The sequence below is a fragment of the Dromiciops gliroides genome, chromosome 6 (assembly GCF_019393635.1).
Source record: "Dromiciops gliroides isolate mDroGli1 chromosome 6, mDroGli1.pri, whole genome shotgun sequence".
NCBI classification, from domain to species: Eukaryota; Metazoa; Chordata; class Mammalia; order Microbiotheria; family Microbiotheriidae; genus Dromiciops; species Dromiciops gliroides.
Window position 1 is genome coordinate 231,685,491 of NC_057866.1, and position 14,419 is coordinate 231,699,909.

General features: G+C 38.1%; 1 protein-coding gene across 1 annotated transcript in view; it reads right to left on the reverse strand.

Moving 5' to 3' along the window:
• Window positions 1-2,945: 2,945 nt before the first annotated feature.
• The window catches only part of TET2 (tet methylcytosine dioxygenase 2), a 163,382-nt gene continuing 151,908 nt past the window's right edge, over window positions 2,946-14,419 (reverse strand). Inside the window, exon 12 of the mRNA XM_043973184.1 lies at window positions 2,946-7,775. Coding sequence (XP_043829119.1) covers window positions 6,319-7,775 — 1,457 coding nt within the window. The 3' untranslated portion in view covers window positions 2,946-6,318. The remainder of the gene's footprint in view (window positions 7,776-14,419) is intronic.

Below are 14,419 nucleotides of genomic sequence, written 5' to 3' on the forward strand. Positions count from 1 at the left end.
TTTCCTTAGTGCACTAGAGAAGGAAAATGGCAAACCATTCCAGTATTTTTGCCAAGAAAACCCCAAATGAGGTAACGAATAATTGGAAACAACTGAAAATGACTGAACAACAACAACGACAACAAAAAACACCCTGAGGATCATAATAGCACCTACCTCCCAGGGTTGTTATGAGAATCAAATAAGATAATACTCGTAAGTGCTAAGCACAGTGCTTGGCACATAGTGAGTGCTATGTAAGCTTTAGCTATCATTATCATGATCATGATTCTTATCATTATTATTATTGAGGTAGTTCCACTGAGGCCCCAATCCCAGGCCATCTCTCCAGGCCAGCAGAATGCTGGCATTAAAGGGATGAGCTTTTGCAGTGAATAGTAGTCTGGGATCATTAAAAGCACAACAGAGATTTCTTCCAATTTTACTCTATTCCCTCCTTCCACCAAAAAAAAAAGAAAGCTAAAAGAAATGAGCATTCTTGGTGAATTGACAAGGCATGAGTTACTGCATTAGTGGGCCAGATTTATAGTCAGAGCAAACTATGGTGGTTCATTAAAAAAAGAAAATTGCCAAAACATTTAGCAAGTGAATATTATTTCAGTAAACCTCACAACTCCATGGGATGAGGAACAACAGGAGGAATGGAGGACAACAGGACCAAGTCCAGTCATTCAGGGCTGCATCGATCAGTTCAGGCCTTAAGTACCTGGTGTATGTCAGATACTGTGCTGGATACAGGAGGGAAGGAAGAGGCCTAGGTTAATAGACTGGTTACTCTTCCTCATACTGATCACTCAGAGAGACAGTTCCTTTAGGCTTACTTCTCCCTGAAGAGACAGTGGAAAGAGCCAGAGGACTGGGTTCCCATCCTTCCATTGACTTCACAGCCTCCATGGACCTCCTTTTCTTCATCTGAGGACTGGATGACAACTAAGATTCCATTGAGCTCTGAATCGATGATCTCTTGATCCAGTCATTTTAAGTTCTCTTAGCCTCTTTCCTCATGTGATGGTGTTGTACTAGATGGCCTCCAAGAACCCTTCCACCTCAATCTAGTACCCAATGACCTATGACACTGATTTCAGTCCGTTAGGCAGCAAGCATTGATTAGGCACCTTCTGTGTGCTAAGCACAGAGGACACAAAGGAAGGAAATGTTTCCAAATCCTTTTTGTTTGTTTGTTTTTGTGGGGCAATGGGGGTTAAGTGACTTGCCCAGGGTCACACAGCTAGTAAGTGTCAAGTGTCTGAGGCTGGATTTGAACTCAGGTCCTCCTGAATCCAGGGCCGGTGCTTTATCCACTGTGCCCCTCCAAATACTTTTAAAAATGGTGGTCACAGTGTGCATCTAACATCTTAACACTTCGAAGGGGAATAGAAAAAAAACCAGCAGAAGGAAAAATTTAAAAAGAATAGCAGGCTGACTGCCGCCTGGGAAAGGAGGCAAGCCGCAGTGTGAGGAGACATCTGTGCGCAGGCGTGCTTGTGTGAATGGGTTCATTCTTGGCAATTATTTCCAGAAAAGCCAAGGGACCAATAAAGCTTTGCTCACACTGGCTCATCTGTTATTTCCAGCTGTCTCCTGCATTCAAGTCCACCTGCACTCTCTCAGGCAGCAGGGCTGCACCTCTGCTCCCAATAAGAGGGTACCCCCAGCCTTCCCCATCAGGGAGCATGAGGAGGGGGCCAGGCGGGCACAGGAGAGAGCTCAGAGAGTCTTAAATTTCCTGGCCCCGGGCACCTGAGACATGCAAATAGGGAGAGAGGGAACACTCCAAAGGTGCAGACAGATGACGGATGCTGTAATGAGGGTTGACAGTGTGCCCAGAGGTTTGAAGAAGGAAAAAAATAAAAAAGGAAAAATAATTAGATCCTTGCCTTTTAATGGCTATTGAGGAAACTGCCGGTGCTCTTGACGCCGCCAGCTTAAAACTGAGTCCTAGGAGCAGCCCTCCTGAGTCTGCCTACAAGTCCTGGAGGCTTGGGGTATTTAAATCCAAGTTTGCTTGAGTCAGGAAGGACTGGGGGTCAGAGGGTTGGGAATTCTCTCCCTTCACGTTGAGAACCATTTCCCTGCCACAGATAGGGCTGGGAAACTCACATAAACAATAGCCGTTCTTAATGACTTGGGCCTTTCAGTGGGAGGGAGCTTTGTGAGCTTAGAAACAAGGGAGAGATTCCCAGAGAGGAAGGAGGAAGGAGGGGGAAGGGGGGAGGAAAAATGAGTATATTTAGCCTCAAGTTCTGAGAAGTCATAGGTAAAAGGAGAATGACATCAAAATTGGTGTTCTCTTCCATGGGGGCTCCCTCCACCCCTGTGTCTACCTCCTTTACTTGGCAAGGGAAGACAAACTGGTGGGTCCATGTAGAGACATGATAGGAAGGGAGAGGCTGTTTGTGTGTTGTGTGTGGAATTCAGAAAACAGAAGGGTTGAAGAGGACTAGGCAAAGAAATAGATATTTAAAACCACAAAACCAAATCCTTTGTTTAAGGAGGCATGTTCTCTCCTAGCAGACCTACCTAATAAGGTACCTGGGCTTGTGTGAACCAGGAGGAGAACCAATAGGGAGCCCCAGAGTGAGCTCTCACTCACTAGCCATAGCCTCTTATATTGTCTAGACATACATACACAATACTTGAATAGTCACATTTCTTGGCTTAAAATCATTAATTAATTTATTTATTTAAAAATCTTCAGCCTCACTTATTTGAATATTTAGGTGCAAAGTTGCTTTTCTGTTTTGCAGGTGGGGAGGGGATGAGAGAAGGGCCTAAATGATCTTGGTTATCACTTAAATTCTGTTCTTAAAATCTAACCATCCAAAGGGGTTTGAAAGGAATGATTTCTTTCCTCATCTCCCAATGAGTTATGAAGGAAACAGAGGCTTTCACAAGACGTAATTAGAGTGCATTAAATAAATATAAATTTTATTAAAAACACCCACATAGCGTTATCAGGAATGATATAATAATAAACAGCTTTCAAATAACCTGCATTCATTACATTACAATACTTACAGTATTTATAACAATCTTCGGATTTTTTTTTTTTGTAGATAAACCAAACATCTCATGAAAATGAAATGAAACCAAAGGGGAAAAAAAAGTAGAACATAAAGCATAGAAAATGCACACAGAAGTTCATTTGCTTAGTGTCAAACTGCAATAATTTCCTACACAAGTTAACCACTAGCTTTAGAAGTGACTTACATCACTGTGCATCAATCAAGATGAAAAAAAATTCATTCAAGTAAAGTTGACACCACTCAGAAGCATTTTCAAGTATGGCTATAGTCAACCTGATAATCCTATACAAGCAATTTATGTCTGCTTTCCATTCATTCTAACTGAGGCAGGGTTCTGTACACCAAAATTACAGGTCCATATTTACAATAAAAATTGAATCCCACCTTCCCCCCCAACCCCCGCCCCCCAACTAAGCTTACCGTGTTAATTTGTCCACCAGCAGTTTGGCAAATGATGATGGGTAGCATAAAAAAAAATATTCACCATGGGTGACATGGTAATTGTACAGACTTCAAATCAGCAATTTTTAAAAAATGAATCAGGTTAATACTACCATGGTAGTTTTAAAACCTAAAAACAACAAAAAAACCCCAACTTTTGGTTTGATGTAAAAATGCAAATCAAACATTTCTGAAATGTATGCATTATGGTGGACATAGCCACAAATGTGAGAATTTTTTTAAAAAAAGGCAAAGATCCATATTATAAATATTCAACCAATAAGACCCAAAGGCTTCCTTTGATTAAGAATTCATTGAAATCCTGCTAGTCAATCATTTCTTTTGACCGAAACCTTAATTATACAGTATATTGCACAATATATATCTAGGTGATGGTGGTTTGCATGTTTAGGGAAGCCCTCAAACTGTCTGTTTGTTTATTACAGTATAATAAAAACCTCATTTAGAGAGTTGCAAAACTCTGGTAAAACAGCCATTTGCCACACCCCTGCCTTACATTTTTCCCTTTTATTAGCTCAGTGCATTCTACTTTCATGTTATATTCTTTTTTTCCGGCTTGACAGTCAAAACATTCCCTAAACCGTAAAAAACACTTTTATTACCATAAAAAGTCAACAAATTTACAAAATTAGTTGTAGTTACATTAATACATTTACAAGAAAAATTAGAGGAGGGATTCAAGATAGAAGGGTTAAATCCCTGAAAAAAAAAAAAGAATATATTTATTAACCTACAAGAGCTTTTACATACACACAGTTGACATGTTGGCGTAAGGAGAACGAGCTGAAATATCCCTGAAGTTTTAGAACGAAAAAAGGTTGAAATTTCAAGTTATACTTGCTAAGATATCAAGTATTGAGAAAAAGGTATGTTTTAAAAATGTATTTTAAAAAAGACTGTTGGAAACGAAACTAAACTAAAAAAAAAGATGGTATACAATGTTATAAACTTTCACTCTCAGTTCAGTTTCCTATTGCCAAGCTAGTGTTGAGGTATATGACAAGTAGGAATATCACTCAAACCTTTAATGTACTCTTAGCTCACATTATGATTTATTTGTAGCAGGCTGAGTAGCACCATCATGATGTGAATTCACTTTCAAACCCAAATATATATATATATATAATATATATTTAATATATTTTAATTTTTACAGTACTAAAATACTAAAGCATTGTGTTAAAAAAGTTTCGTTTACAATTTAATTTACTATACAACTCTTTTGCTTCTTTTTTTTAATACAAATTATTGACTTAAAACCACCACAGCAAACCAGCTGCCTGTTTTGTTTTTTTTTTAATCAATAGAATCACACAGAACTAACCCTGTTTTATCATCTGGTGTGGGCATCGGTCTGCTTAGTCTACCTGGTTAAAGAGGACGCTTAACAGCAAGAGATGACACATATCACAATGCACACAATCCTCAAGAGAAAGCAAGCTGTCTTTTCCAACTCTAAGAACTTCGGGAACCAGGAAATGGCCTAGGCCCAAGCTAACTACAGCCAATGAATCTGCAGTTTGTGGCTAATTGTTACCTGTGGTTAATAAGAAAATCTGTGTCTTCAAACTGTCCACATTTGAGCAATGAACTTGTCATAACAATAGTATAAAACAGGTTTACAGTATAGCAGTGAGATGAGCAGAAAACATGTGTTTTGTGTACTAAAAGTATTCCCTTGAATCCAGTAAGCCCCGTTTTACTTGTAACTGGCTGCATTAAAATGGATATGTAGCCCACCAGCAGATGTATGGCTAAAAACGAAAAAATATATATATTTAAAAGCTTTTTTTCCTTAAAAAAATCACTTTACATTTTAAAATTAAAGTAAACGTTTTCATTTCAAATGTCTCAGTACCTTAGCATTGTTCAAGTTGTCAAAGCTTAGGTAGACAAAGTGCTCCTAAAACACCATTAAAAATATTTATACTTATACATGAATGTGCATGTATATGTGCACATATACATAGCACACATATATATATATTTATATAAATGTACATCGATATGCTTATTGTCCTAATGAGGACTTCACTGGATGAGCAAAATCCAGAGGCGTTTAAAATTTCCACATTTTAAAAAGCTTGTGTAAGAATATATTAACTAGGATAAAAAGTTGGATGAAAAGGTGCCCCTGTCATTCAAAGGCATTTGAGTACACTGTTAACATTTGGACTATTATAAAGGCATTAAATGTTCAATGTCTATATTAAAGACACCATTTTCTTAGCACCATATTTTAGGATATCCAAACAAATTCAGTGTTTGCTGTCTATTCATTTTTATGTTCTGTGTATCTGTTCTGATAAATAAAAGTTAATATTAAGATTACAGTAAAAACTGCGTGTTAAAAACCCATAATTCCAGTCTTTCAGTACATCGTATATTCAGCACCAGATGGTATTTTATGATTCCTACTGTAACACTATAGTATTTGTTTGACTCTTGTTCCATGACTATGCAAACTTGATATTATTAAAAGTGGTCACAGATGTGCAGAGTTGTAAGGAAAATTCACATTTACATGTTATCTCGTCCAATAATAGAACCAGTGTTTTCCAAATGTAAATTGTGAAACACTTCCGCCCCCTCTCTCTTCTTTTTTGCATGGAATGCTTTGGTCTCATTTCCTACCTGCCATCTGTGACCACTTATTACTAGTCAGTGGAAATTAAGTACCATGGTAAGATTACTTTTTTTTTTTTTTTGCTGGCGTACTGAGGTTATTCCACCATGTTGAACATAAATATGGTATCTGTTTCCCCCCTCCCCCCCAGTGACCAGTTGATGGTCATCTTTATAAACGAGGTAACCAACAGAGGGTGTGACATCATATATATCTGTTATAAGGCCCTGTGACCCTTGTAAAGGCATATGGAGATGTAGTTACTGTAGAGTTTGTGGTGACAGACATTGTCCTTTGGGCAAGAGACTTGATGAAGCGTAAATAGGTTGGTTCTGAAGGTTCATGAGGCTCAACAGGCTCCCGCTTTGTTTTTTTACCATAGGTTTTCTGAGGCACATAATCCGGGCCATACTTTTCACATTCTTCCTCCTTCTCCCGTGCTTTCTCTGCCATTTTGGCTTCCCATAGAGCCAGACCGTGTTTTGGTTCATTCATGCTCTTGTGCTGGTAGAACACAAGGGATATCCTGGTAGGGTGGTTTCTGTTGGGGTTCTTTAAGGGGGTGGTTGCATGGAGCTCACGTTTTGCACATTCAATGAGAATTGACCCATGAGTTGGGGCTACTGCCACTCCACCTATATCGGGATCTAGAAAGCTGTGCTCACTGTCCGACCAGACGTCATCGTTGTCCTCTGGGGCAGAGGCTGGACCCTGGATTGGTGCATGAGGCTGCTTTTCCATATGGTTAGCATCATTTAATTTGTTTAAGCCTCCTTGAACAGGAGTAGTCCTATCATGGTTAAAACCTGGAAGCATCTTAGACAATCCATTAGCTGTGTGAGAAAGAATCTCACGTTCTTTGTTTGGGAGATGGAAGGAGTGAGAAGGGCTACTGAATATACCGGAAGCAGCATGGTAGTCATGGACTAAGTGGGGAGGTGGGTGATGTTCACCATTTTTATTCATAGATGTATAGTCCAAGTTTGGATTGTTCAGATTGGGTGGTAATCTTGAAGCAGATTCCATGAAGTGGCCATCCATATCATGCATGGAATAGGGAGGAAAAGACCCCATATGGTGTACATTAGGTCTAAGGGTACAGCTACTATAAGCATCCACCTGCATATTTTGGTTTCCATAATTCAAGTACTTGGGACCAAAACTCTGGCTATTTCCAAACTTCTGTTGGTATAGTGTATGAATAGGTGGGAGATTTAGCTTAGATAGAGGGTCTTGGCTCTGATACCTGTATAGATCCATCGACTGAGACTGGGAAGGATAGGAACCTACATAGGCTGAACAGTTGTCCATAGGCATGTTTCCATTGCATTGGTAAGATGGATATTGATTATTTTGATTCAGAGACCCTGCATAGGGATTCATGGGATTGGAAGAATTCAAATAAGAGCCTGCAGCCTGGGATGAGGTGGTATAGAGATTTATAGGGTTGGCCGCACTATAAAGGTCAGATGGGTGGGAAGAGCTGGTATAAGGATTAACTGGGTTGGGTCGCCTCATATACAGATTCGGGGGGGCTGAAGTTGCATAAGCATTGACAGAAGTTGACTGAGGATTATTTGTGAGGGGATGCTGTTGTATTGGCTGTTGTTGCTGCTGCTGGGGCTGCTGCTGTTGCATCGGTCCTGAAAGTCGCAAAAGATCTGTAAGTAGGAGAGAGGAGACAAAAAAGGGTCAATGAATTTAAATGTTACTTTATGAATACTAAATGAAAACTTAAACTTGTGTGAGAACCACAGTCTAGACCAATGGTGTCAAACTCAAATAGAAAGAAACAGGACCCACTAAACCATACTTAAGAATCCCCATGGGCTACATATTGACTTAGTTTTAAAATTTAATATTATCTATGTTTTATTGTATTTTCATTTATCTTATTATTTCCCAATTACATTTTAATTTGGTTTAAGCCACACTCAATAGGGTTTTGGTGGCATGCTGCCCATAGGTGCCATCTTTGACACTTCTGGTCCAGACCAGTAACCCACACAACAGGAACTGTGTCTAAGGAAGGGATCCTTAACCTCAGGTTCATGGACTCCATTTTTCAAGGGGTCTGTGAACTTGGATGGAAACAAAAATTAGAACTATATTCACTGTAACTGGTTTCCCTTGTAATGTTATGCATTTTATTTTATGCATTTAAAAATATTATCCTGAGAGGGGATCTAGAGTTTTCACCAGACTGCCAAAGGAGTCCAAGACACCCAAAAGGTTAAGATGTTCTGATTTAAGGGGATAATTGGATACCTTGTTATCATGCAGGTGGTCAAAGGATTAGAAATAAGAATGGTAAATCTATCACCACAGCACATCTTGGAAAATGGATCAGAAGGTGAACTTTGAAAACATCAATAGAACCTTACTGATACTTTGCATTTGTTCATCATCCATCAGTCAATGATCAATAACCAGATAATTGTTTACCCTTCACTAACTCCCACAGACTTTAGCAGGAATTTTGCTTCCTTGTAACTAGATTTTTTTAGGTAGAAGAGCATGTTATGAAATTTAATTGGGAGGAGGGATGTTAATATAATTATACATTGTACTCTGGGGACAAAAGGAATACCCTCAAAGCCACAGTATCTTAATTGATTGCTATTTTTTTTAGAATTTTGGGGTTCAATATAATAATGAGATCAATGATTGCTCATGGCTTGTGAAATCAGCATCATGACATCATACAGTCACAGCTTATACTTTTCATTTTAAAATTGTAATTAAACTTCACTGTGTTCTTTCCCCATCTCCAACTTAACACTAATATTGTGAGATGGGTGCTGTAGTGGAAAGAAAGAACTCTAGATCTGAGAGAAGTCCTAGTTCTATCACTAGTTCTCCAAACCTCCATTTCATAAGGTGTTTCTGCTTTTTCTCAACTCAGAGGGTTCTGAAATTCTCAAATAACCTTAGATACATGAAGTCAATTTGTAAACTTTATATCCCTATCTAGAAATCAAGTATTGTTAAATAGAACTAATAAGAGAGTTAGTGTGCATCCAAAGAGGGGTAGAAAAAAGATCCATGGTGTCTCTACTTTTGTGCTGCAAATACCAGGGCCTTCAACTTTTTCATTAAAAAGTTATTTTTTATTTGAAAATAATTAGTCTGTAGGGTAATAAAGCAACACAAAACATGACATTGAGTACTCTGGTGATGTTATAAGGAGAAAAAAAGAAATCACCTTTATTTTGGATGTCACATCAGGTGATCTTATTTCCAGTGGCATAATCCCTATAGTTGTAGTGGAGAAGGAGCAGCTAGGTAGTACAATGGATAAAGTGCTGGGCCTGGAGTCAGGAAGATTCAGCTTCCTGAGTTCAAATCTTATCTCAGACACTAGGGGTCACTTGTGTGACTCTGGGCAAGTCACTGAGCCCTTTTTGCCTCTGTTTCCTCATATGTAAAATGAACTGGAGAAGGAAATGGAAAACTACTCCAGGATCTTTGCCAAGAAGGACACAATGAAGAATAATTACAATTTTAAAAAGAAAAGTATAAGCTGTGACTGTATGAAGTCATGATACTGATTGGACATGATTGAAAAATGATTGAACAACAACAACATATTAAAGTAAACTCTGTTTTTTAATTGAAGGTGGTGATGATTGGCACCTCACCATCCACAATCTCTAATTGGCCTTCTCTATAAGGTCATAGATTTAGAACTGAAAGGCAACACAAAGAAAGTTTCTTACACTAGAAAGGCAAATCCTACTTTCTTAATGAGCTTTGGGGGAAGGAAAATAACCTGTGCTTATATTTGAAACTCTCACATTGTAAGGGAAACTTTCAGAAACCCTTACTTCCTTTTCATGACTAAACTTTAAAAAAGAATTAGAGGACAGTTGCTATAAAAAGCAAGTCTTTAGTACTCAACTAAAAGAGGTAAAGGAAGAAACTGAAGTTAGACCAGCCAATAAATATTTATGTTAAACTCTTGTTATCATAAGACAAATCATCTGGTCTCCTTTCTGGTAAGACTAAGAACAAGAGTATCAGTGTGAGTGGTGTATATGGTGTATATTTGGTGATATCCACTGGATTTCAAGAAGAGGAGCAAACACCCTACTGCTTCTGAGATTTTCTTCTTGTCTTAATCCAGCAAAAGAAAGGGAGAAGAAGGGGAGCATCTATGATTTGCCATTATTTCTATGTTTTTTGTCACTGGCTGACTGGGCCAATAAGACATAATAATTGATTAAAACTGATGTTGGTGACATTGTCAGGAAGGAAAACACATAGTATCCTCTTCCTACATTTTTGTGTGCCCCATTAGGACAAAATTCATGCCTACAATTCTGTTTCCTACTGTCAAGTATAGTAAACATTTCCCAAGAAATGTCTAAATCTAAAGAGACAAAACTGAAAAAATAATATTTTTGTCATGGGCAAACATTAAGGATCCACAGTTATATGCTAACAGTCAAAGCCACAAATTTATATAGAGACAGGAAAGCATATTGGATTTGGAGTCAGAGATATTTATGTGATGCAACAGATAGAATGTTAGATTTGGAATCAGGAAGATGAGTTCAAATCCAACCCGGGTAAGTAATTTAACCTCTGTTTGCCTTATTTTCCTAAACTCTAAAATAGGATAATAATACCTACCTGCTAGGTTTGTTGTGAGGAGAAAATAAGATAATGTTTATAAAGCATGTTGCAAACTTTAAAGCATTATTTATTATTGTGGTTATTATTTATTAAGTGTTGGGGCTCTACTATTTATTTCTTGTGAAATTTGGAGTAAGTCACTTCACTTCCCTGTCCCTCAATTTCTTCATTTGTAAAATAAGAGAGTTGAAGTAGATGATCCCTACGGTCCCTCCCTATGATTGTACAAACATAATAATCAGACACAAGGACACATTCTATCCATTCTACCTTCCCCTGTTACTTCTAAATAGATGTTACTGAGGCAAATAAGATAACTGGATTTTTTTTTAAAGCTTCATCTATATAAGTTCCATGTTTGTAAGGTTCATCACAATAGATGAATGCTTGTTTTCATAACAATGGTGGGTAGTCATTCTGGTGCTTGAGATGAGATCTAAATGAGATCTAAAATGATGGCCTTGGTCACAAGTTGTGGTTGAGGGCCTATACTTACATTGATTTGACCTAGACTACACACCCAGGTGACAGTTGTGGTTTTCTGGCACTGATAGGCCCTATGACTACTTCTATAGCCACATTTAAAGAGAAATTTACTTCACCACAGGGAAGCACCTGAGCCAATGGGCCATTGTGACTTTCCTACTAACTGAATACTCCTTGGCTGGAGCCTCTTCCTTCTCCTGCTTCCTTTCTTACTGTAGATATTCCCTAAGGTTCAAATCTTGCTTCCCTGATTCACCTGCTCTAGGATTATCTTATAACCTCAATTATTTCTTCATATCATCTAAACTCTAGTGCCCATATCTCCAAATGCTTAGAAACTCTCTACAGTTGAATATCCTTCAGTCACCTTAAACTCGACATGTCCAAAACATGCTGTTCTCCCTCCACCCCCAACTTCCTTGTTTTCTTTCAATGATGTCATCGTTCTTACAGTTAGCTAGGCTCAAAACCTCACTGCCATCTTTAACTCTTCCTTCTTTGTTTTCTATAGGTTGTCCCCAGATTCTGTTGATTTTTCCATGGGGCATGTCTCATTTATCCCTCATCAATTATCTGTGGGACCATTCCAAGACAGGCTATAAATTAAATTATTTCTCTAACCACTCCTTTATCCTCACCATGGATTGGTACTTCTCAAACTCAGTCATATACACCATCATATTAATCTATAAACACAGCAATATGGTCCCTGCTTATATTTTCTACCTTATCTATTACAATTACCCGGCATGATGTTTTATTCCAGTCATATTACTTATTGACTGTCTTTTGTATCATGGCCCCTTTCCAGAGTTTATTGATTTGCCTTACCTGAACTTTCCATTTCCCCCTGACCTTTCCTGCAATGATCTAAGTCCTATCCCAGCCTTAGAAGCCCAAGAACTTCATTTAATGGAACTTCCCCAGACTATTACAGCCCACGGTGATTCCCCGCACAACCTAATACATCATGAAGATAATGAACTTTGCTTCCAAGTCAAGACAAACATTACACTGAGGCTTTGGCAGGTTACTAAATACTGAAAAGTCCCATATTAACAGTTACCTATATGGTGGCTGTTGAGATACTAGGCAGTAGCCCAGAGACTTGATAGTATCAACTAGTGCTCCAGGATTTCAAGAACAGCAAACAGTTTGCTTCTAAGGCCTTCTTCTGATGTTGATCCAGCAAAAGGAATGGAGAAGAAAGGGGTACACCTTCCATCATTATTCCTTCCATTATTTCTGTGTTTCTTATCACTGGATAGCTGTGCTAACCACCCCATATTGACTAATTAGCCAATCTGATAAAACAACTAATTAAAATTGATGTTGGTGACATTGGCATGAAGAAGGGCATTCAGTATTTCACTAAATGTAGCATCCACTTTTAGAATTACTCATATACTACCTTGCACTGTTAATTGATTATTTTACATGTGTACTTGTTCTCTGTCTAGCTAGACTGTATGCTCATAGTAGACAGAGACTTTTCCTTTGTATCACCTATAGTATGATAATTAATACTTGTTGGATGGAGGATGCAATGAATGCTCTACTTTGTGTGTGTGTGCGTGTGTGTGCGTGTGTGTGTGTGTGTGTGTGTGTGTGTGTGTGTGTGAGGATGTACTATCTCTTATTGTATCACATCAGGTCTATCCCTCCTTGCCTTCCCATTTTTTTCCATTTTGGATATTTGAGTGAATCTTTAAAGAAGTCATCATTACCCATTTAAAAAAATTTAACTGGAGCCAAGCATATAATGTATTTATATAATATTTATGTAGGACTTTAAGGTTTTCAAAGGGCTTTATGAATGTAATCTCATTTTATGCTCAGCTTGGAAGGTAGTCTATCCCCATTTTATAGATAAGGAAACTGAGGCACTGAGAAGTTAAATAATTTGCTTAGGGACACATAACTAGTAAGTGTCTGAGGCAAGATTTGAACTTGGGTCTTCCTGACTCAAAGTCCAGCATTCTAATGTTCTGTACCACCTACCAGAAGCAGTGTGGTACAATGGAAAGGGCCCTGGCTTTGCAGGTAGAAGGGCTAGGTTTATAAATCCTGCCTGTCAGGACCTGAATAAATGCCTTCATTTCTAGTTTCCTAATCTGTAAAATGAGGGGAATGTACTGGCCGATCTATGTGGTCCCCTTCAGTTCTAAATATTTGATTCTATAGAAAAGGTGAGAAAGAGGGTAGAGATGCTACATCCATTAAAAAGTCCAAACTCCTTTTCTTTTCTTTTTTTTTTTTTAGGTTATACATTACAATCCTGTTAAACAGATTTCTACATTAGTCATGTTGTAAGGGAAGAATCAGAACAAAAGAAAAAAAATGCAAGAAAGAATAAACAAGAACAATAACAAAAAATTAACAAAAGTGAAAATAGTGTGCTTCAATCTGCCTTCAGACTGCATAGTTCTTTTTCTGAATGTGGAGAGCATTTTCCACTATAGTAAGTCTTTTGGCATTGTCTTGGATCATTACATTGCTGAGAAGAGTTAAGTCTATCACAGTTGATCATTACAAAACGTTGTTGATACTGTGTACAATGTTCTCTTGGTTCTGCTCACTTCACTCAGGATCAATTCATGTAAGTCTTTCCAGGTTTTTTCTGAAATTCATCTGCTAACCATTTCTTATAGCACAATAGAATTCCATTATATGCATATACCACAACTTGTTTAACCATTTACCATTTGATGGGAATCTCCCGAATTTCCAATTCTTTCCTACCAAAAAAAGAGTTATTAATTATTTTTGTACACATGGGTCCTTTTCTCTCTTTTATGATCTCTTTGGGATATAGACCTAGTAGTGGTATTGCTGGGTCAAAGACCTTCTTTTCTTAGAAGAACTTCAGATGAATGTGAAAGATTCTTTGGTTGTTTCTTTCTCATTCTCCCCAGCCTGGATTTAGTCTTCATAACTACTGGAGAAAATGATCTTGAAGATTACTAGTGATTTCCTAATGGCCAAATGCAACGGTCTTTTCCCATTTTGCCATTTGTGCCCTTCATTTTTATGTAGACTGTTTCTGGTCCCCATGAAAGGCCATTCAAACGGAAATGCCCAATGACTGAGCCCTACTATATCTCTGCGAATTGTGCCATGGGAGATAAGATCAGCAGATGTTCCATTCAACATCAACAATTCTGTACTCTTTCCTATGTCC